This window comes from Egretta garzetta, unplaced genomic scaffold (genome assembly GCF_000687185.1).
Source record: "Egretta garzetta isolate BGI_Z169 unplaced genomic scaffold, ASM68718v1 scaffold69, whole genome shotgun sequence".
Lineage (NCBI taxonomy): Eukaryota > Metazoa > Chordata > Aves > Pelecaniformes > Ardeidae > Egretta > Egretta garzetta.
The window spans coordinates 1,902,317-1,926,697 of record NW_009260790.1 but is presented as its reverse complement, the minus strand read 5'-3'; the positions used below and the strand labels follow the sequence as shown (position 1 = coordinate 1,926,697).

Sequence of the window (24,381 nt, the reverse complement as noted above, 5' to 3'; positions counted from 1 at the left end):
TGATACTATCTTGTCAGTAATAACTCAAGGGAGAGAAGAGAAGGCAGTTCAAATGCAGGATTTTCCTATCTGAGGGGCAAGTTAATTCATGCTTTAAATTAGGAAATAAATGTTTTATGCTTTGCTCTGTATTTGCAAGACCTGCCTTGCATAAACTAATTCTAGGACACAAAGGAGGATGAGATAGTTGCTCTCTTGGAGGCCTGCTCACCACTTTAATAGCCCCAAGCCATCTACATGTGTCTTGGGATCAAGGCACTATTGTATTGTTAAAATATAAATATTTAAAAGCCCATGCCTTTTAAAATGGAAATGCTGAAAGCTTTTGAGGTGAATATCATCTAACTTTAAAGCTCCATCCTGTTGCTGCTTCTAGTTATTTCCATATGAAACCGTGGGGAAACTGAGGCACTGAGCGCTGTAGTGACTTTTCCAAAATTACACAGTAGATCAGAAGTGGAAGTAAATATTGCAGATTCTTCCTCCAGGGCCAACACAGTCTCTATTCTATGAATTATTTCATTACGTATAAGTAGTGGATTAAGAGGGTTTTTTCTTTCTTGGAATGTTAATATCTTCTTGATTTCAGTACAGGAAACTGAATTAGAGGACCATGATCCATGTATTTGTAGGCTTAGGCAGCTGTACACCAAGTACAATACACAGAATATTAGCAATTTTAATCACCTGCAAGCACTATTGATAATACAGCATCCTTCATAGCAAAGAAAATTACTCCTAAAATAAGGGATTTAGATCCATATATCTTATACCCTGTGTAGCCCGTAAGTCTTATAGCAATTTTTCTTCCTTCCCCTGTTTAAAAAAGGGAAACCAAGGCCCCGAGGTGTGGCATTGCAAGTGTGAGGAAAGGTAAAATGCTGGTGTTTAGATGGATTTTTTTTCCTTAGAATGTGTATCCAGGGAGTTTGACCTGTACTTTATTAATGTGTAGAATATTTGTGTTGCATAAAACTGTGTGCACATAAATCTTCCAGGCAGCTCATCAGGAATTATGGAGCTCTGTTCTCGGCTCAGCAGTTGTGACCCTGCATCCTTCTGCTTTTGCCCTCTGTCACTTAAGCTAATAATGATGTGCCACAAGGCAGCGGGCAGTACCAGACAGTACTCTATGGAGTAATGCCTGGTAGCAATGTTATCAGTGACAAGTCTAAAAGCAAACTAAAAATCATTAGGGCTTTCTTGAACACTCGCATTAATTAATCCTTTATTGGATTATTGTTGTGGGGTTTTTTTAGCATCAAAAGTGCATCTAGACTGATTCACCTTACTCCAAAACTAGTCATTAAAACACTTCTCATCGGTACAACTTGTAACTATAGTGCTTTGACCATCCCACAGAATAGCATGTAATACCTGGTTGGAATAGTAGCAGATGCTCTTCTGGATAATATGTTACTTCTTACGTCATTTTGGTGAAAAGAAAGGTCCCACTTTTAGGGACCCAACAATAGCAATATAACAAAAAGTAATTTTAGATTAAGCGCCCCTCCCACCACCATCAAAATCTTTCATTTTTAGTAGTGCCAAACACTCCAAACTTGTTTCTTGGTGGGCAGCTTTTAAGGAGGAGTGCACAGATGCTGTATCAGTGCCTTGATAGCTATTCCGTGCCTGTGTCCATGATAGTCGCTTAAATGCTTTGGCACAAATATAGTGCTGTCTGTGGTAGCTTTGAATAATTGGACTGCTTATGCACCTACTAAGAAGTTAATTTCAAACCATCTTCCTTAAAACAAATAAAACCTTCTTGATAAAGGAAAAGCAGGAAGCTAGAGTTGTATTTGCAGGAAGAGCAAATAAAGTATATATAAAGTAAAATCTGTATCAGAAGAAGCCACACATATAATTTTAGCAAATGTTTGCCTAGGTTCAGCAAAGGAACTAAGTAATTTGTGTAAGTGTCTATGTCAAGAAATAAATTGAAGCTTTTCATGGTATGCTTAGATAAGACATTTCTGACCATAAGTTATAGGAGATGGCTTTTTGGAAAACTCAGAAGATGATATCCTGCTGACGAATATCATAGAGAAAATGTAAGAATTAACAAATTGAATCCCTAGTTAAAAACTGAAAACACTTTCTAAAAAGAAAACAGAAATTAACAGTTAAAATTAATTTTTCAATTTTAGTTTTTTGTTGAAAGTGGTTTTTTGGATATTTTTGGCTTCTCTATTTTTAGTCTGCAGCCATTCCATGATCCCTAAAAATGTCTTTTTGCTTATAGCACAGCCTGAGAAAATGGGGAGTATAGTACATTCCACGTGTTACCACGTGAACAATATTTTTACCATATTCATCTTCTGTGCCATTAACTTCCTGAAAAATTTACAAGAGCCTGAAGCAAACATACTTTTTCTTCTGGGTTCCCTTCAAATTTGAGATTTAAAAGACTTCACTTATTCTATTTTTGTGAGATTCATTTACTTGTTGTATTACTAAAGAAAAAAAGAATGTAGAACCATCCCAGAGATTGTGATGACCAAGAACTACACTCTGCATACTGCCAGCACTAATACCCGTTAACTTCACTAACGTTCCCCAGGGAGGAAATTCTGCATTTTACCTTCTTTTGGTGATGTTTCTCAGCTTTAATATCTCTGAAATGAGGCAGCCCCCAAAACTGTAGAAGACGGGATAAGCAGATGTATGAAGGAGTTCATCCAAACATTAATTACACACACAAAACGGCTAACGCCTCCTGACAAAGGGCAGTGAGTTCCCCTTGCACAGCAGCACTGTGTGGGACAACTCCTGGGTGCTGTAACTGTGCAACCAAGTACTAAGACACCTCTACCTCCCAATGCTGAGGGTCCTACTGAACTTCTAGTATTTAAAACTACTACATGCCACTGCGGTATCAACATGTAGGCTGAAAGAAGTTGTGTTAAAGAGAGCAGCTGTGCTAGTGATTACTAATGCACCATTCAAAGTGTGACTAATAAAATTCTGAAGGTTGTGTCTGGTATCACTGAGTAGCAGAGAAGTACCCCCAATTCGTTGTCAGTGAGGTAAGTAATTTCTGAAGCAATTATGAAAGCTAGTCATTGTAATAATTAGCATTGGTTATCAACATGTTTTTGAAAAGCAAATCCAGAGGCAGCATTACAAGGCTCCAAACATGTCCCTTTTGGGGATCGCTTCAGTCGCTGATATAATTTCACCTGACATTTCACCCATCTTGTTAACAAGGCAAGTGAAATGTCATAAGGCATTAAGTCAAAATATGCTGCATTCCCTAAGGGACACTATACTTCTGTATAGCCAGAGAAACTTGTAAGAGGATAGAAAGATCCCTTTAGAGTGAAGACAAGTGAATGACCAGGATCATTGACCATGAACAGGACTGTAGATGCTTCAGTTATACCAAGAGATTGGTAATGATGATGAATTTTTGTCATCTTGCAAACATTTTTTGCATTCAGTAAATGTATGGGCCTTTTCAACATTTACTGTATACTTCAAAGGTAAAAACAAATCTTTTGCATCAGGGGATTTCATCCCAGTTGGTTCAAGGATCTTTGTCACCATTTTGTTTGGGTTTGTTCTTCATGTGAGTATAAAAGAACTAGGTATTTCTTGAATTTAGAAAGGGAATGTGATTTATTTAACATAGGATTAAAAAGGATGGCAGATCCATCCACAGAAAGAGATCTACAGATAAAGTGTAAGGGGCAAACTTTCAGTTGTTTCCGCTAGATTGCCCCCTCTTGATTTTATGTATTTGATTTTTTAAAAAGAAAAAAAAGGGAACTGCACATGCATTCATTGAGATACGGACACATACACACAAATATGCATTTGCACATCCTTACTCTGTCAGCTTACTTCTGTTTGAACACAGTGCAAGATTCTGGTGTTCCTTGTCTTTCCTCAAGTCCTGATCTATTGTTTGTTGTCCCTTTGTACTTCTTAGTGCCGTATGGTTCCAGTGCAGAGGTGGATGCATTTTCGTGGAACAATTATTTTGCAGAAAGCCAGTTGTTCAGAATTAACCTGTAAAATATGGAATGGCACACTTGCAGGAATGGTGCACATCATTTATGAGTGTGATGCACTTCATAGGGCAGTTTTCAAGCCCTATTTTGAAATTACAGTCTGATCTTTTAAGCACTTGGTTATATTTTTCATGAAGTATTTTCATGGTAGAGGGCAACAGAGAGGGGTGTAATAATTATTTCTACCACTCATCTGATGCTTGGAATTCCCACTGACACAAACGTGCTTTCTGCATGTTTAAATCCATGACGTGTATGCAGCAATAGTCGGTATGGTAGATGGGAGAGGAGAATTAAGCACAGATGACTGTGTTGAGGTTTTTTTCGCTGCATTAGAACAAAGTTCTAGAAGATCTAGCCTGGTTTTTTTTCCCCTGTTGTGACTAGCTTGTGCCACATCAAACAGGTTAATACAGCCAAGGAAGGTAGCTTGTAATGTCTTTGTGAAATCCCCTTATCGAAGCAAACTGAGGAGTCATGAAGAGACCTTGACCTCCAATTAAATTAGCCATGCCTTTCTAAGTGGGACTGTTTACTTGCTGAGTGTGTATTTGGTATGAATTTGAATAAAATCCTCACAAATGCACCATCTTCCTTGGTCTGGAAAAGGCATTCAGTCCATTAATGTTACAGTGTTAATAGCAAAATTAATTCAAATCCTTTTTTTTGGTTGTTTCAGGGTTTTTTGGTTGGGGTTTTTTTGGTTTTGTTTTTTTTACTCTCTGCTGTACCATGCAGACCTAATGATCCTCAGGGGTTTTATACTCAAAGAATATATATGTGGTCTTTTTATAAACATCAGCTGTCAACTGTTTTAATTGCTGTAAATCTATTTGCTGTTCATTAGAACAAAGACAACTCTCCAAAGAGTTTTCTAGGTGGCAGAGTACAAATTAAAACTAGATACTTCCGACTGAGAGAATACAAATTTGCTTCCCAGATATTTCAGAGTAATTTCTGGTTTTCCTTCCTTACATCTCCTTTTCACTAGAACACACAGCATTTGCCCTCTGCTCAGCCAGGTTGCCCAGGGGTGCATTCAGCTGCTGAATGCTTTGATAAAGTGTTCAGCAGTTGTTCTCCATAGAAGGGGCTAGAAAGAATGAGTGTGCAGTGCATGAGTTGGAGGAAAGAACTCCTGAGAGTTATTAGTTCTTGTCTTTTGAAGCAAATATGCCAAATTTATAATGGCAATGATGGCTTAAAAATAGCAATCTACTTAGCTTTACATCAGAGCTGGATTAAATTTTGTGGTATCCTGGGGCTTTGAGAATGTGCTCAAACTTTCTCCCCTGTTTAGCTTTACTGCTTGAAGCTTAGCTGCAGGTTGAAACAAGTTTCAGATACGAAAGTTATGTTCAACTTCAAACTGCTGCTTTAAGTCACTGACTTTCATAAATTTTCCTCTACAAATCCTGTGTTGGATTTCTTATATATATTTTTTTTTATTTAGAAACTCTGAGCTTCTAAAGAACCTCAGATCTCTGATCTCCACGATGTTTTTCAGCTCTTGACAGACTCATTGGTGAATCTCACCGGATAAATAGCATTTGAGAAGAAACCTGAGAGCCGCTTTACTTGTAACCTTGTTACATACAAGAGTAGCAGTGGATATACATGAGCATATCTCTGTTCAACGGCCTAGGAGAACTTTCACTCTGAGTTGCCTTTAGTTTGCTTTAAAGCTGTGGTAATACTGGACCTATAAACAGTATAAAGGGCAAGTGGGTGACAATACTGTAGTGGCTGGATACAAACTCCTTCCTGAGGGAAAAAAGAAATACAATTTACGCTGTTCCATCTCTCGTGAATGCTTTTAGTGATTGTAAATGGTTTACAAAGAGATAGTGACCACGTGTCTGTGCAAGCCACATTGTCTAGAGCAGATGATGGAAGTCTTTTGATGGGTTTAGGCTGGTCTCATTTGGCTGCTGAACTGCAATGTCTAAAGTTTTCAAATTCAATCATTGCTGCTGCCACGTTGATTAATTTTGATGTAATTTCCCTCCCAGTGGCATAGCAGCAGCAACGACAGCAGCAGTGAAGGACTGGGTTGGTGTAGTACAAGCTTCAGTTCACTTCACAGTTTCTATCATCTCATAAATTGTAATATAAAGGAATATACCCCTTTCCTCTTTTGCTTTTTCAGTCCTTTTTAGATGTGAGATCAGAGGGAAAACTGTCCAAAGGTGCCCCTTAGCTGCATTCATAAAAACATGCCTGGTCATAGCAGGGAAGGATTTTTCTCAAAAGAAAAAAGCACTAAAGCCAAAATGGTAAATAACGGAATAAAAATGGGACTTCTGTTCAGAGGTGTTGTTTAGCACTTGATTTCAGTGTTTGATTAATTGGTTAACATACATTAACATAGTCATTCACGTTTGAACATTGGTTCCCATGACACATTGCTGATGTATGATAATGAGGAGGAAAACCCTTTGCAATCATTATGTGCACCTGGTCCAGCAGCCTCAGACATGACATGTACCTTAACTCAATGAAGCATAAGCCTGGAATAATAACTTCCTTCATGGAAAAATATGCTCAATTAGCTGTTCAAAAATACAAATGAGGATGGACAGTTTTCAGTTTCAGTCTCCTGTAAGTAAGGATTTATTGGCTGAGATCTGAATCTTTCATGTGTGTCCATACTATGATTGCTCTTTCTTTTTTCTTCCATTACTCACATTATTTTGGGAAGTTCTGAGCACTTTTAAGTGGAGGGATGGAAGTTTCTAAGGGAAAGGTGAAACCTCTGTCATTTTTTCACAAAGCTATTTCTTACTTCGCTAGGCAAGCAAGTGAATGGTTTTTCTGTTGGTTTCCTACTGCTTGTCATGATACATACTGCAAGCACACTAAAGATCCAGGACCAGTATGGCTTGTGACTCCCTGTTTTATTTTAGAGGTTTCTCTTAGTAGTATCCTGAATAGAAAATCAAAGGAATGGAAAGCCAGATCTTTGCTGTTTTAGTCCAAAGCCTGCCTACAGTTTTGTTTATTCAACCCCTACAGCTGGGAGGTATGGAAAGAAATTGTTTTTCCTTCCTTAGTCTCCACAAAAGGATTTGACACAAATTCCTCCGTACTTCTTTGATTATGAAATTATTACCCGGTTTGTTTTACAAGCATGTTTTTCAAACCCATCCTGACCCTCTTGCCTTCGGGAAGCCTGGAAGCCAGATAAATGAGCTGGTAGTTGAGATTTGATCTATGTGGGATCCCATCTGTGTGGAGGGAAGAATATTTGGTTTTTGTTTGGAATCAATTTCTAATTGGGAAGCTTGTACTTCTTCAAAATTGTATGAACTAAAATTTAGTACTGGAAGTGGTTTTGGAAAACAGGTGAGAAAGCTACGATGGCTTTGCTTGGGAGTACTGATGAAGCATAGGTTATAAACAAATCTTTATTTCTGAGACTACTCACTGGAGTAGTTTTGTATTTTACTGTAGCATCAGCTGAAGCCAAAGTCCTGATGTGTATTATTTATTGCAAGGTACTTTAAAAAAAAAAAATCCAGATTCAATAGGTGATTGGCATTCTATGATCTAGTGTCCCCGTTACTGTAACAAATAGCCAGAAGGTATGACAGGCTGTGCAGGTTGAATGCAATTCAAATGACAGGAGCGGCAGCATACAGTAGGTTTGCAATTTGGCTCCTCTGCCTTAGTGCAATCAGGGAATTAGAAGCTTGCTTTGCTCCTTGCATTTGCTTCCCTTCTCAGGTCGATGCGTTTGTTAGCCTTGCTCTGTGACACCTCTTGCTGTCTTACTGTACGCCTCTCTAAAAACTGCACATAAGAACACCACCTGGATTATATCTCTTCTTTTCTTGCATGGAGTGATTGGGGTTTCTTTGATAGGCCACTGGAAGAGGAAGAAGTGAAGCTCAGAGTATAGGCAAACTATAGGAGTGTGCTAAAACTTGCTAAGAGCTTATCAGAAAAGATCAGAGTGGTTGTGGAATGACCGCTGTCCTGTAGGGCACAAGAGGGTGCTGTGCACATAGCAGATAGCAGCCTCAACCCCTTATTTAGTGGTACAGGTGACTGTAACTGACTGACGCAAATAAAAGATTAAAGAAGTAAAGCTTTAATATCTTATTAGATAGAAAGCTTTGCAGAATCTCCTATCCAAAATTGCCTGAAATGTCTGGCAGGTGAACAAGGCTTCAAAAAGATTCAAGAGAATTTCTGTGCTGTGAGGGAAAGCGGTGAGGTACAGAAATAGGCAGTAGCTAAGGAATGAATAAAGCTGAACAGACAAAATGAAACAGGAGATGTTATAGAGAGATGGACAGGACAGGGAGAAACTCTCCAAATCAGCTGAGCAAAAGGAAGGTCTGTTTCTTACAGGAAGGAGTGGTAGGTTTAGCAAGGGCTGGTGGAATATTTAGGAAAGCTGAGTCCTGTTCCTTCCCCTGCCACTAACATGTTCTTGGATCTTTCACAAATTGTGCTGTATTGTCTGTAGTCTCCCATCTGTGAAATAGGCATAATAATGCTGAGGCATCTTTGAAAAGAAAATGTCAGAGTCTGATTCTGTACATTTGATAGAAAAAGGATGGGTCTGCATAGGAGGAGCCATAGGGACCCTTAAGTCCTGTGCATTGATAATTTCACTAGAGAGCTAGATCTCTAAGTTATCATTACTACAAGATACCAAGTCAGTTCTGCTTTCCTGCATTAGGAACAGCTTTATTGCTGACCTAAAGCCTTGAATTAGGGGCATAAAACCGGTAAATCACAGCAGGAGCAAGTGTTTGCAAGGAACGGCCTTAAAAGTTTAAAAAGCATCAATTCTGCATGAGAAATACCAGTTGCAGTTACTTGTTGATGCTGATTCATTGAATCCTGGCCACAAGTTATTTTGCGTGTTGGGTTTTTTTTTTATCCAGAGGTAGCCTGTCAAACTTCCACTTCCTCTGTAATTTAAAGGTAAATTTTTTCAATAATTATCTCAGGAATTCAGTTGGGCTTTGCCCTGGTGATTTATAGAGGCAGACATGCCCATTTCTTTCTGGGTGGTGTTTTAAAAGTAATTCAAGACGTGCACCTGGAGTAGGGTACATGTATGGGAGGGATCTAGAGGCTAGCTCGAGGTGGTTTAGCTAAAAGACCTATGAATTAAAAACAAGGTGTGTTGCAAAACGTGAGAGAGACATGTTCAAAGGTATAACCCTTCCTGGTGTGTTCATTTCCTTACAGCAGTTCACAGAATCACTGGGGTTGGAGTGGAAATTATCTAGTCCAAACCCGCTGCAGGTTGCCCAACGCTGTCTCCAATTGGGTTTTGAGTATTTATGTAGAGGGAGGCTCCACAACCTTTGTGGGCAACCGGTTCCAGTGTCTGACCACCCTCACAGTAAAAAAGAAGTGTTGTCTTGTGTTCAAATGGGTTTTAATCTGTGTCCACAGCCTCTTTTTCTGTCAGTGGGTGCTACTGAGAACAGTCTGGCTCCCACTGTGGTCCCTCCTGGCAGTTCAGTGTTTCTACAAACTTACTGAAGGAGAGGTTGATAATACTGCTTCCACTATGTGAGTTTAAGTGCAGGTATCTTGGGAGAATAGGCTGTCTTTGCAGGAAATTTTTGTATCCTATCCTGGATGAAAGATACTCTGAATTAATTTAGGAAATATGACCTTAAATTGAGAATCCTGGCATCTCTTTGACCTAGAATGAGCTTTCCAAAGGTGTTTGAGTTTGTGCTCTAATCTTCAGGACACGTGCACCCAAATACAATCTGTCTATTTAGAAAAATCTTCCCTCGTAGCACATAGGTGTGGCCGAAGCACTGGAGTCCCGTTTCTGTCTGCTTACACAACACGCATAAAGAGGGAGGGATGGAGTTAAAAGTTAAGCTCGCAGCTGGCAGAGGACTTGCCTTTCTGGGTGTGGATTTGGGGATATCGGAAAAACACAGATGCCTTGTTGCAAAATCGTCTCTGCTGTCCTATGGGAGACAGGCAGATTGATTGTCAAATATTTCAACTCCCTGAAAATGAAGAAAATCTGTTCAATTTTAACTAGCTGAAGATTTAATCCACAATTTGCACTTTTATGTGGCCCAACAGACGTGACCGGTGCCGTATTAGAAAGTAGCTGGTTTGGTCATTAAAACAGGAAGGAAAAAACCCCCTCGCTTTTGAGACCATATTCCTTGTTGCTACAGTAGGTTATCCTTCTTGGTGAAAAGTTAATGAGTCATATTTAAATAATGTTAGCATGCTTGCTTTTAAAGCTGAGAAGGCGTGCAGGAACAGCACAAGTCAGCGTTCCTTGTCTTTGGGCTCCCCTCCCCTTGCTGCTCTTCTGCTCCCTGTTTTACAAACAAAAGGGAAAATAGTCCTTAACAGTCAGCCAGGATGCTTCCCTGACCCTGGCTTGCATTTCTATGGGGTGTTGGTCACCTTGATGCAGGCTCAAGCAAAGAAACAAAATAAGTGATTTCATCGGGGTTTATTACCTGGAGGGCTTTTTAACCATAAGCTGTTGCTGTCAGAGTCACAGGATCAGGTGTGATTTCCCGTTTGCTGGAATATACAGCGAATAAGCAAACAGGCTTTCAGCTTTTTTTAGCTCACAAAAGCAAGGGAGTCCTTTGAAAGATCCTCCGTTTACCCAATCATCGCTTTCCCTGACACTGTACAGCATTATAATATTCTGCCAGTGTAAATCCTCACATTTGCCTCCCTCCCTCTTTCCTTCAGTCACTCTCCCTCCCCCCTCCCAAGGCTGCTGCTATCGGATCTGTGATGATATGTGATCTCCTGGATACAATCACACACACATACAAGTACCAGGCACTGCTGCTCAGCTGAGCAAAATGTCTTTCTCTTAGAAGTGGTGCTCATCACAGCTTTCAAATCCTTGACGATGTTGCCATGCTTTCCTTTCTGCCTTCTGCCTTTTTCTGTCTTTGCCTGCCTGCTTTTCCTACCCGTGGGTCATTTTTGCCCTGCTGTCTGTAGCTGTATGGACTACCACACCATAGATTGCCGGGATCAAGGACTCCCAAGTGTTCCTAATCCATTTCCATTGGATGTACGGAAACTTCTTATAGCTGATAACAACATTCAGGCAATACCAGCTGATTTCTTTATATTTTATGGAGATCTAGTCTATTTGGACTTCAGGAATAATTCCCTCACCTCTTTAGAAGAGGGCACTTTTAGCAGTTCTACCAAACTGGTGTATTTAGACTTAAGCTACAATAATTTAACACAGCTTGATGCTGGGATATTCAAATCAGCAGAAAAACTGATAAAATTGAGCCTTGGAAACAATAACCTGGTGGATGTGGATGAGGCTGCTTTTGAGAACCTGGAACAGCTCCAAGTGTTAGAATTGAATGACAATAACTTACAAAGCCTAAATGTGGCAGCCCTAGAAGCGCTTCCCTCCCTGCGGACTATACGCTTAGAGGGCAACCCTTGGGTCTGTGACTGTGACTTTGCCAATCTTTTCAGCTGGATACAGGACAATGCATCTAAGCTCCAGAAAGGTAAAGCTCGGTGGCTTACAGCGCAGTATGTACGTTTCTCTGTCTGTGTGTCTTGGAGGGAAGGAGGGTTCTTGGTCAAATTGTCTGCGTGCTGCTTGGAAGTGACCCAAACTGCATTTTGGTCAAACAGTAATTGCATGCTTTCAGCAAATGAGTCCATTAAAATGATGTTGGCTTCTTTTTAGCAGCAGGTCCTCCTCCCAGTTAAGAAATAAAATTTTAAAATTAAGCCCTAATCATTTTGATTTATGCACTAAACTTACATAGGCAGTGAAAGAGCCTTTTCAAATTCATTCAGCCCAGGGCTGGTTCTCTTCCAGACTTCATTTTCTCTCTGGTAAATATATTTTCTACAATAAGCCCTTTGAGCAGCTAAATATTCTGTGCCAGCTCCTTAGGAAAACTGATTTTTCTCTCACTGTACTGATCAGTTATAAAGCTGCTACAGAAGAGTTAAATCCCCATTTTGTGCAACTGCAGTTGTCAGCTCTTTCCTGAAAGTATTTTGTTGTGATACCCTGTGTTTGAAACTCAGTAGCTTGATTTTGGCTCTTTTCATTAAAATAACACTGCTTCTCATATTAGGAATAGATTGAAATGGCTCTGGAACACCCCAAAATGCAGGAGATAGAATTCTGGTATTTGGGCCAATAATTTTCAGAAAAGCATGGGGGGTGGGGGGGTGGGGGGGAGAAGTATTAAGACTGCCATGTATAGGGAATCCAAACTCATGCTCTACATTTCCCACCCGACCCCAAAACCTCTCTTAATCCAGCTTTAGCAGGAGATCATCTCACAGTTCATGCCTCCCAACAAGCCCTAGGGCATAAACTCGTGCCATTGAGCTGCCCAGCTGCTCGCAGAAGGCAAACTGCTTGGAGCATAAAAACTTTGTAAGGGCTACAAGTATTCCCTAACATGAAATCACTGGTGTCTGGGCTGTGTCTGAGGCAGGGATGTTTGTGCAGAAGATGATAGTGAGAGCTAAAAGGCTGGGGGAGAAGGGCTCAGGAGAACGGGTTAAGGTCAAGTAACTGTTTCTTTGAATTCAGACAGAAAGGGGGACGAACACAGTAAGCCTACAAATTTCAGAGGTCTGTTCTCTCCTGTCTTGATCATCAGAGTCTGCAATCAGTCATTCAGGTTCTTCCTATGCTCGTGACCTTGGGTAGCATTTTTTTAAAATACTCATTTAGGTTGCCCTAAATATTCTTAGCTGTAAACCAGCTGTTTTAAGGACAAAGTTATTTGAGGAAAAAAAGTGTTGGGTTTTTTCCTGTCTGCCTCAGTGAAACTTTCATCTTGATTCTTTCTAAATCAAACCTGGGCCTGTTCTCCTACCTTCCCTGATGCTTTAGCTAAAGTTTGCTCTATTTGAAACAAGTATCTGCTCATCTCTTGTGCTAAACATCAGTTCACTTTCCCCATGTTTTCCATCTCTTTTAATGAACTTCTTGCTCCTTCCCCTTTATCCAGACTAGGTCTGTTCAGTTTGAGAGTATGTCCCAGCCCATCTCTCTTTTCTCTTCCGCCCTCTTGGTGTTTTAAAGCGTATCTGAACTTATGTTTTGAAATCTCAAGTGATTGAGCTTTCCCGCGGGCTTGCCAGTGTTCCCCAGTGTCTTGCAAGCTCAGAGATGCTTTTTCACAGCATTTTCTCTCATCCACAGTTGTGTTTCAGCCAAATAACTAAAAAATATCTAGCTCATCTGGATCTTCCAAACTTTCAGCTAGATTTGATTTGGGAAGACAAGGAGGGAAGGAGCAAATATTCAAATGGTTGGTTGTATCAGAGCTGTCCCCCCGACATGGCCTAAGCAAATGATTTCTGTTTGTTCCCAGGAGCGAGTCCCCTGATGTCTTTGCAGCCAGTCATATCAGTGAGATGTATCCAGGAAAGCATGCAAAATCAGCGTTTTCATTGCTTATTGTGAGCTTCTGCCACAAAAATAACTGTCTGTCTCCTTTAATAAATGAGCAAAACTTTATTCATGAAGGTGAGGGCGAAACTAAACCCAAAAATGAAAGGCTGTCTCACTGACATTTGAAATCCATATGGCCACAATTGAGTGCCTTTCAAAACAACTTTAGGAAAGTCAGTGTAAAACTAATTCTTAGAATGATGATTTGGTTGCGTTTTCAGTTTTTAATGATGTTGCAACATTACACCCATTAGGAACTAATCACATTAGCATTACTTGTCTGGTTGTACTTGTCCAAAGTCACGTTCGCATGGCGTTTCCTGGGAGGTGTGAGAAGAGCAACTCACTGAAAGATTCAGCATTAAGACTCCCTGGCTTCCTCACGATGCTGCTGTAAAGCTGGAGACAGAAGTATTCTTGCAGCAAAGATATCAAGATTAAGTAGGGCAGCAGGCATTATGTCTGGAAATACAGCAAAAGAAAAAGCTAGGGATACATTTTCAGGGCCCAAGAGAACAGCTTAGTTATCTTGGCTGCATGCTTTTACTTTATAATTCTTCAGCAGCTCAAGCATTTGCATTGCATGGCCTATACAAATGGAAAACAGCAGGAAGGGAACAGGAGTTGGCTGCTGGTTTTCTTGTCTTGGTTTTCTTTAAGAATAAACTGTCATTAGCAGTACAGAATGGTTCCATAGCAGATTGAAGTTCCCCAGCCTTTAAATGGCAGATTTTGTAATCTGGGATTACTGAGACATGAAACAGTGTGGAAGGGTAAATGACAGTAAACTTGCACTGGTGATCCCCAGTCCTTTCATGGAAAGTACAAAGCACTGCAAAGAAACTAAAGGCTCTGTACACTGTTGCGTGTCTTATGCTGGCTTGGGATGCTTCTGAATGGGTTAGGCAAGAAAGCAGAAAATAAGCACGCTCCAACCAGTCTGTGGATGAACTGGGATCCAGGGCTGCCATTTGCAGGTGTCACTGTAGCTTAGCATTCCCTCAAGGTTCAGAACTGGTAGCAAGAAACAGGAGATTAATGGCTGGGAGAAATACATTGACAGATAGATTTAGGTTCTGGATATTCATTTTAATTCCTCACTTTGAATGACACTTAAAATAGTTTAATGTGTCCTGTCTGCACGTCTGAGAGAAATCAGTCAAACTGTTAACTATTTACTAAAACCAGCCACTGCTCCACCTTTTAATTTTAGCACTGCAGTAAAATGGTATATTAGTCAAAGCTACCCTTGTTTTTTGCAAAAGAAATACCAAGTTGATTTAAAAATTGGACATTTTGTCTATGTGAACTGAAATCTCAATAATTGATCCTGAAGCTTTCTACCTCTGTAATTAAGGCCTCTGGAGAACTCAGTGATCTGAACAAAGCCATACTTCAACTCATTAGTTTTGCAAAAGCCAGGTCCATTTTCTTTCTGGCATGCTACCAGAAATAGCTTGTAAAGTTATAACTTATGCTGACCTGTCTGACTAGCTGACTGTAAAGCCTCTTCCCAACTGAGCTGCCTTTGCACATCTAGCTTGTCACTTCACACAAACAGCTGGGATTTGAATCATTTTACAGATCCCAGCATTTATTCATGTAACCTAAATTTCTAAATAAAGGCTTAATTGGGAGTAAGTGAATACTCCTGCATGCCACATTTGCAGGCAGACTTATTAAAGAAACTGCACTCAAAGTTTTGCAATTAAACTCAGCACTTTGCCTGCAATCAAACTCAGCACTTTAAAACAGCAAACATATTGTTATACTCGTAAAAAGATATTAAACCCAGCATTTTCATCATACTCCAAAACCAAACCACATTTTTTCCCCTCTTATTTGTTTATTAATTGATTAAAAACAAATTAGCATGTGTACTGCAAAGTAGACAAAGGAACTGTGAAGATCAGTGGAATGGTGGTAAGTGTAGAATATATAACAGTTGTTCTTTTCCCTAGAGAAGACAAAGTGTTCACTATGGGTCAAAATGGTTAACTTATAAAACTTACAAAGATTTTCTGTAGAAGGATGTTTGATTTTATAGGCATTTGTTACGCCTGAACAGCAGCATGGCAGCCAGTGATTCATATTAGAGGTTTCCCATTAGGAGGAGCATGGAGATTAAGAATATTGGATAATGTTTTGGAAATAGAAAAGCTGTTGTAAGATCTCTGTCCCTTCAAAGATAGGTGTAAAAACTTTCATGGAAGGTTAGGCATGCAAACTCAGAATAAAAAATATCTTGAAAAAACAAAGGTCTAATTTGGTCTTGAACATATTATTCAAAGAATTCAAGGAAATGGTATATCTGAGGCTGATGTTATGATGTTCTATCCTCTGCTTGCCTATATTTGATCCATCTTCTTGAATTTTACAAAAAGTGATTGACAAGGCTGAAGTTCTCTAAAGCGAAAATTGAAGAAAGCAAAGGAGGAAGAGAGTTTGTTTGGACTCTGGCAGAAGAAATTAAGAAAAATATGAATAAAAGTAAGAGGTACTGAATAAAGGGAAGGGTGGTTACAGGTTGAGTTAAATAATTTTGGGGCATAATAATGTTTCAAAATTTTGAATTCAATGAAGTCTAAGGAAATTTGTCACTCATTTTTTTGAGATCAAGTCACCTTTGAGATTTCTTGCATTTTCTGCTTCATTGGGGGCTGGAAATCCTACAAAAATACACTCAGTAATTTTTCATATTTGGAAGGGCTTTCTTCTGCTTTCAGAGCTTGTTCTGTGTCACTTTTTATCTTGGCTAAAAATGCGTTTTGCCTTTCTTGCCTCATCTCTTCACCTACATTTTTAATAATACTCTTTGAAACTCAGGGCTCATTCAGCCAAAGGTTGTTGCTGGTGCACATGACCTACAGAGCTAAGGTTTCTGAACCCTTCCATTTCAGTGTTTAAACACAAATGGCTTCGATGGAATAAATTTGTGGTGAAAGGTGCTGTTTAAATTAGCGTGTAGCACTGCAAAAGACATTTCTTGAACCCCTCTGAGGATACCGTCTCGATGGAGGGATTGGATTCAGATAAAATGCATGCAACAAAAAGGAATACAAGTAGTCTGCCGTGGCCGTATTGAAGTGCTTTGTAGAGATCTCTGTGGCTGATTTTTACTTTCTGTGAACATGCTTTGGGCAGCTGTGCCTGTGACCTTGTTTGCTCATGACTAATGCATTTTTAACATTACTTTTAATTAGAGTTTAAGTATCCCTTGGAGGGTGACTGTAGTGAGTCCTTTCTGTCGTCTAGCCCTCATTTTGCTTTTTACTTTTTTTTCTTCTCAGTATCCTTGGAAAAAACTTTTTGGGAAGTTGTGTAGAGTTTCTGGGATTGCAAGAAATAGTGTCTATGCTTTTTGTGCTAAATGTGATGGTGTTTTCTCAACCTTTTGTGTTTAATACATACTCTATTTAAGTTTCCCACTATCCATTCCAAGAATGAAAAGTTTTGCGGCCCTCTATTAAAATGGTATTAGATAGACTTTTAGCAATTTGATGAGAAGGTTTAGACTGAGCATTTTTATGGGTAGCCTGTGTACGCTGATATTTCCAGAAAGACTTGAAAAATGCATTCAGAATTGGCCAGCAACAGAATTCCAAACAGATTTGTACTGCCTGTGTAATAAATAAGGGAATAGATGCTCTGAATGTTTGAAATTAAAGTAGCACAAGTTTAAGTGAGGATCGGTGCTCAGTGTTAGACTTCCCTGTTATAGACAGGATTAGCTGGCACAGTGTCAGTGCACCATCCTCCTGAATGCTAACGTTTACACCCACACCACTAGAAGCAGAACTGGTAACAGAAGCCTGAAGAAGACAGAACTGGGTCCACTTGCAGAACAGTATCCTAAACTAAGGTAACTGATGAATTTTACTGGAAGAAAGTTCATTAGTGGCAGCAAATCCCATGTCACAACACAAAGGCCATAGCTAGGACCATGTTTTCCTCTTCATTTGGTCAAATGTTGCTCCACTTTGGAAAGTTGTGTGCACAAGACTACAAATTTTTAAGATACTCCAAGGGGATTTTAGTGCCAGTACTGATAGACATGCTGTTCAGCTGCTTTCAAGACTTCTGTAGCTAGTACCTCCTCAATATGGATGGGTAGGTAAATTCTGGTAAAGTGGCATATTTCCAGGTAAAGGCCGTGTATGCAAAAGGAGAGAAGGATGGCAATGTGAGGAGGTAGGAAAAAAGCAAGAGCAGGTGGCAATGAGACTGTAAGCAGCCTCTGGAACAGGAAACTTTGAATTCGGTACTAAAAGAAAGCAGATACGAGATTCACAAGTGAATCAGTGTAGTGAGAAGAATGGAATGATATTTGTAAGCCTGTTTAGAAAGACTGTGTCATAAGATGATCATCTCTTGCTTCTCGGTCTCTTTCTGTAATCCCATTCCAATCTAAGATCTATTACTAACCTTATTCTGTAAATAAAATACCATCTTACCTCACTAGTCCAGGCCTTTATAGTAGCCCTGGCCTCACTGATAATGTTAAACATTGTCTTTAAAAGAAAGTGTCATAATTACATGAGAGTACAGGTTTCATTTGACCTTCTAACCTAATTAAAAGCCAGTGAAACAACTGAGCATTTGTAAGTCCTCTTGACTTATCATTCTTTATCAGTACCTATTTATTCATCTGCTATGTAGAGAAAGCTGCCTTAACTTCATGTACTAATATAGAACCAGAGCAAGCTTCAGCTAAAAAGGACAGGCTGTTCTGTCCATTGCAGCCATTCAGTTCTTCCCCAAGTATCATGCACATGCTAGCACATCACTAGGACAGAACATAATATCCGTTTTTTTGGAAAGGAATTAAAATCCTTAAGACATTTCACGCATTCAGCAGCTTTTATTCTGTTCAAGCAGAAACTCCTAACAGAAATTAGATTCCCTAACAAGCACATCAAATCTGTTTCTATATATATACACATATATAAATATATAATTTGATGTCCTAGTCATTTTTGGTAAAATTATCTGACTGCCACTGGCTTTTCACTCTGTTTCTTCCATCTTAAGGATTTTTGGAGTACTTCCATCTTTCACGGATTTGAAGGTGTGACGACTGCATTTGCAGATGTGAACACCTGATGTTGAACTTTATATTTAGCCATTGAGACAAACTTAAGTACCCTCTAATGTTGATCCATGAGACTCTAGGGCACTTGGCCATAGAAAGTTTTATTTAGGGGCCTAAATCTAGGCTTCAGGGTTTTTTAAGCCTTACCGTTCTGATAGCTTGAGGCTATTTCCAGTGAAATTTCATCTCTCTTCAGAGGCAGTGCCTCTCACTGCTTATTAATACATCTAATACATTAGTGACAGTGTTTAAGTAGACTAAAGAGAACTATAGCTGGAGGCAAAATACCATACGAGAAATAAAATGCCACATTGAAACATTTCAAGTCTACATGTCAACTGCTTTCAAGTCAACTGCATTCAGCAACATGAGAGAACAGGTAAATTCCACCCAAAAGGGCAAATACCAATTTTACTTTAAAAAAAAAATGGAAATAGCATATTATAGTGCTCTTACATTTATTGTATAGACATTAATGAACATGTGTGCATGAAGCTCACTTAAATGTTTATGGCTTCAGATATTTCTGTTGATGTATTTCCTATACATACCAGTGTATGTATGAGTGGGCATTTTCATTATCTCATACATAGATAATAGATAATCTCATACAGTGCTGAATATTAGGAAACTATTTCTCTTGACACCTGTTTTTTTGTGAACTCTACAAAGACCCAACAGAATTGAGGCCTCTTTTTCTTTTTTTTAAACTCAGCATCCAAAATTATAGCTGGGAAGTCTCGCTCTGAGGCTTAACAGACTGACCATAATATTGAAGTAATAATGAACTTCAGAAGTTCTCCAATAAAAGATATAGTTAGCATAGGTATTAGAAATAAGCAAACACAGAAATACACAAGGAGTCCTTCAAAATAGAGTCAGATAGATAGACCTGGAGTAAGTGATACCTCTCACTCCTTGTCTTGAGCTGGAGGAATACAAAACTAAACTCACAAGGTGTCATCAGCCAACGTATCTGGGGAAAACCCATGTCAGACCCAAGAGCAGGCAATTGATTTCAGGCTGCATCCATTTGCTAAGAGCTTCATTTTTACAGGGGAAGTATTTCAGCCTCTGACTCTGCAAGACAAGTAGGCCTGTGCATAGTCCTTTACAGAAACAAATGCACAGTGTTTATTAGGAGCTAGCTGCAGCTTAATTGCCTACAATTTATTCTCCAGGTTTAAGTGCTAGACTTCAGTGGAGTTATAATTCTCTAATGGTAAGGCATCTCAAAGTCACATTATTCTAAAACCTGTTAGGGAATTTCATTGAAATAAACTCTACCTGGAACCCTCCTCTATCACTTCTTTATAAACACATATATCTTTTTTTTTTCTTTTTAAAACCATGCCTCTTATAACATTATGGTTCTAGGAGTCCAGAATTTTCGCACTTGCCATGTTACTTAGACGATCTATTCCTCAGGGTACAGACCCATATTTTCATATTATTTTATTTTTTCAGTGTTAAGAGGCAAGCCTATATAGAATCCAGCACCTGTCCCTTGACTGGGACTTCAGAGCATTCCCTTTTTAAAAGCGAAGAGTACATTACAGCTTGCCAGCATAGTACATCTGCTTCTTCAGACAATGTAGCAGAAAGATACAGAGTGTGTGACATTGTCCTTGGGACAGCTGGAGTTATTACAGATAATGTGAAGGTCCTGACAAAAATAACATGAGCTATGTATTTATAACACACTCACACTTCTTATTTCATTTACAGATTTCTCTGGTATGAAGAAGCAACTCTTTGAACATGTTGTGGGAGCAATGAGATATATATAACTATCATCAAAGGTTTTCTTGCTGCAGCCAAGCACTAAATATCAAAATTCTCTGAGATACCCTTTGGAAGAAGTCTGGGGGTTTTTTTTTAAGGAATAAATTGAACAGGTTCTACAGAATAAAAATAAAATTAAAAAAAAAAACAAAACAAAACAAAAAAAACCCAAAAAACAAAACTATAAAAAAAATACCATTCAAGTGGTTAAAGTGTGTAGAAGTAGAGCACTAAGGTTAAATGGCACTCTCCTGTCCTTTGGAAATCTTGTGTGAGGGGACAGGTAATTTGATTGAGCCAGTATAAATGCAACAGAATCACCCAGAGGAAAAAATCCGCACCTTATAATTAATACTGATCACTTTATAGAAGCCATTCTTTTGTTCATTGCTCATGCAGAGGGTGTATGATGACCTGGAATTACTTCTGTCCAAGCAAAGAACAAAATTGGATCTGTTGCTAGGCATGAATGTGATAGGACAGGTGGAGTACAGAACATCCACACACACTGGATTCTCCTGTCATAAGGACAGCCTACTGGTAAATAAGGTGAAGAAAGTAACATATTGCTATGGCAGGAGGCAGATGAAATGGTATTGTTCCTATGTCATCTTAAGCAGACATGCACATGACCTTCAGCTTACGATGTTTTCAGGTAAGCAGTTAGAAGCTCTGGTGCAATAACCACTGCATTAGCTTTAGGAGGAGAAATTCCTTGTGCCACCAGAGATAAGCTGCTAGTCTTACTAGTGTTACAAATGAACCATCTGTTCCAAATTCTCTCTGGAGTCAAAAGAGAAGCTTCCGTTAACTGTACTGGGTTTTGCAATAGTGTCACAACACAGCAAAGAAAAGCATTCACTGAACAGGATGGATTCATAAATGTTCCTGTCTCCCTCAGTCACTGGCATGCACTTCCACTGAGCTCTGCAGTCCTTCTAGGTTGCTTCCAGCACAATTTTAGCAGACTGCCTTGTGTGTGGATAGTAGAGGTCAGTTTGTTCCTGTCTTGTTGAAAAGATGGTGTATACACAGGGTGGCTGAAACTATAACTGGGAGCTAGCAAGGCGTCTGTACTGGCCCCTGGTTTACGATGCTGTATTTTGCCTATTGGCATCTATTATTCTCAATGACTAAGAATTCTGTAAAAACTTGAGGCTAAGCTAGCACATTGGAATGTCACAGAATAAAGCAAGGAGAAAATTCCCATCTAATCTGTCTGGTTTGAGAACACGACCTAGATTCCAGTACCCACGGCTACATGGAGAGGAGCTTTTTTATTTCTCATTATTGTAAAATCGGACTCAAAATCATTACAGTACACTGATTCTCATAACAAGAAATACCCTCTAAGTGACTTGGTATGTTGCAGATTCTATTCTATTTGTATTCTGTGTGTTGTGATGTTAGGTGGAAGCATCTGGGAAATAGGAAGAGAGGTCACAGTCTGCAGGCTCAGTTTTGATCCATGGCAAAACTGCTGTTGATAATGGTAGTGAGTAAGTGGGCCCTTACTTTTCCATCTCTAGGATCCTGGGCTAATACTACCATACTAAGTTATTTCTCGAGGCAAGGGCTGCAGTATGTAGAACTGCTTAGAAGAATAGTTTTCTTTTGGAGTCTTTTTTGCTCTGTTTTTTTCAATATTTTCTTTTTCTACTTCCTTCCTCATGAAAGCTTAGGTCTGATACTACAGCTCATCAAGGCCACTCCAGCACAGAGGTCTTTTTAAAAGCTGGCAGGTGAGGACACTAGGGAATTTCTATTGTGGTTAGTCAGAAATACAAAAAGTACAGTTGTTTATGGTCACCTGAGCACTCTCTTTAGACATGCTGCGAGCATGGCTCAGCTGCTATGAAAACAGCGGTTCTCATCAGGTTCTCAACAGCTGTTATAGTGGTTTGGTTTAGAGAAACACAGTTGTATAGAAACTTGTTTTTTCTTATGCTTGCTACAAGTGAAATGGAATTTGTTTAGGTGCCATATTCACTTGGACCAGGCTTTTCTACCAAAATACTGCAATGATTTTCCCTATTAGCAAGGAACTTCCTGTTCAAATGAATTTGCGATATGTTACATTCATTTTCTTGCTGTTTCTACACAACAGGCAGTAACTGCTTTGATTACTGTCAACATCATGTTGATTTATTGAAAACTGTTCGCTTTTTAAAATCGAATTAAAAAGACACAGGTCTTGGAATTCCAGCCTATGCCTTTTCACTACTCCCTTATTTCTCATGGTTTTGGATAGGGAAGGATATCTGTTTGTGTCCCCATTTACTTGTTACTCCCAGTAACCCCTAGAGTTGATATTCCCAAGCGTTGAGGAAAAGAAGATATGGACTCAGTGAACAACTCTCACTTCTTTCAGTAGAAAGGTTTGTACAAGGAGCTCTATCACAAGCTATAGAGTGCAATAGTATGTACTCCCTCTAGCCATCCATGCAGTCACAGGCACGCTCGAGTGCTCCAGTACGTCAGCTTGTATACAAGACATTATATATGTGAATACTGCAGGTTCCAGATTTCCAAAAGTCTCAGAGGATGTTTGGAACCTTGTGGCTCCTTTGCCTTCCAGGCCAGTTCCATAGACAGGAGGTTTCAAAGATCTTCAAAGCAAGTTGCCTCACCATCTGGTGTATATCGCCAGTGCATTCCAGGCTCAGAAAAAAAATTCAGCATGTATTCAGGTGGCAGTTTGCCTAGAGGAAACCATTCAGCCTTGGGCATGCTGACTGTTGTCCTGTTCTGCTTGCAGCTTTTATTACTTTGTCAGTGAGAGGAGCATGAGAAAGAGGGAAGGCAACAGAACTTCAGGCAAATGCAACAGATACAGGATGGCTTTTAGGGATCAAAATTTAGTACAATCATCATTACAAGGTCACGTAAGTCAGGGTGATAATTGGATCCCTAGTAGATTTAGCTAAAATTCCCTCTCAAATCAACATAAAAGCTGGGCTGGATCCAGATAACCAGTCAAGTTTGCACCAGTAACCCTAGGAGCCTGGGTTTAATAGTAAAACACCATATGCCATAGCTATTCAGCCACAAGAAAAGTGGAATTCACAAAAGCAGAGGAAATCTTATGGTCACGCATTCCTTATTTAAAGTGACACTAGCTCATACCTGACCTCCTGGAAGACTGAAGGTGAAATAACTTAATTTCCAGGAGGCACTGAAGGGCTTTTGGATAGTTGCAGATTTTGTTCCATTTTTTCCTGAATTTTGTACAGCTTCATAAACCTAGAATTAACCCTAAAACTTTTCTTCAGCCATGCAGTCTCTAACCGGAGCAATGGAAAGATTCATCAATATTCCACTGATTTGTTTCCCTTTCCTCTTCTTTGCAGGTCTCCATGAAATCCAGTGTTCCCTGCCTGTAGAAAATAGAAGAATCTTTCTGAATGAATTATCTGAGGTCAGCTTTAGTGAATGCAAATTTAGTTTGTCATTGACGGACCTTTTTATCATCATCTTCTCTGGAGTCGCAGTCTCCATTGCTGCTATTCTGTCAAGCTTCTTCTTAGCAACTCTAGTACACTGCTTCCAAAGATGTGCTCCCAGTAAAGATGACGATGATGATGAAGACGACAGTGAGGACTGAACTTAGTCTATGTACTTAAGTTTCCTTGGTTTATAAGTTACTAAATCATCAGCCAAAGTCTAGGAAGAAAACAAGTATATTAAAAGCTTTAAACATGAATTAAATGAAATCACAATTTGTAAGGATCCCTTCTAGTCTCATGACGGTCACAGTTAGGAATTGCAGTTTGCATCTGAGACTGTTAGCTTTGCTTACATTTGTAACCTGATGCAATGAGACAGGGTTAATTTCTGTGATCCTTAATCAAAAACTGCATTTAAATTTTAAGATTGGAGGAAAAAGGGAGAAAGGCAAAAAAAAAGTTCCCGTGTTTTGAAAGACTAACTCACAGCTTCCAGATTGTCCTTCTGATTAGATGCAGATTCCTGTAAGTGCTTGATAGCTTGTTCTAAATGCGCGTTGAAAAGGTCTGGCTAGATGGAGGAATTTCAGCTGGAAAATATGGAAGCAATTT

The 24,381-nt window shown here is 39.4% G+C and overlaps 1 protein-coding gene across 1 annotated transcript; it reads left to right on the top strand.

The window, feature by feature from the left end:
• The first annotated feature begins 10,896 nt into the window (after positions 1–10,896).
• Positions 10,897–23,927, top strand: LRRC38 (leucine rich repeat containing 38). Its single transcript, XM_009646466.2, has 2 exons — positions 10,897–11,524; positions 23,674–23,927. Exons 1-2 carry the CDS (start codon positions 10,897–10,899, stop codon positions 23,925–23,927), a joined length of 882 nt encoding a protein of 293 aa, XP_009644761.1.
• The last annotated feature ends 454 nt before the right edge of the window (positions 23,928–24,381 follow it).

Coding starts and splice junctions, on each gene's coding strand:
- LRRC38 (XM_009646466.2), top strand. CDS start 10,897: ATGTTGCCATGCTTTCCTTTCTGCCTTCTGCCTTTTTCTGTCTTTGCC. Junction 11,525..23,673: donor TGCATCTAAGCTCCAGAAAG/GTAAAGCTCGGT, acceptor TCTTCTTTGCAG/GTCTCCATGAAATCCAGTGT.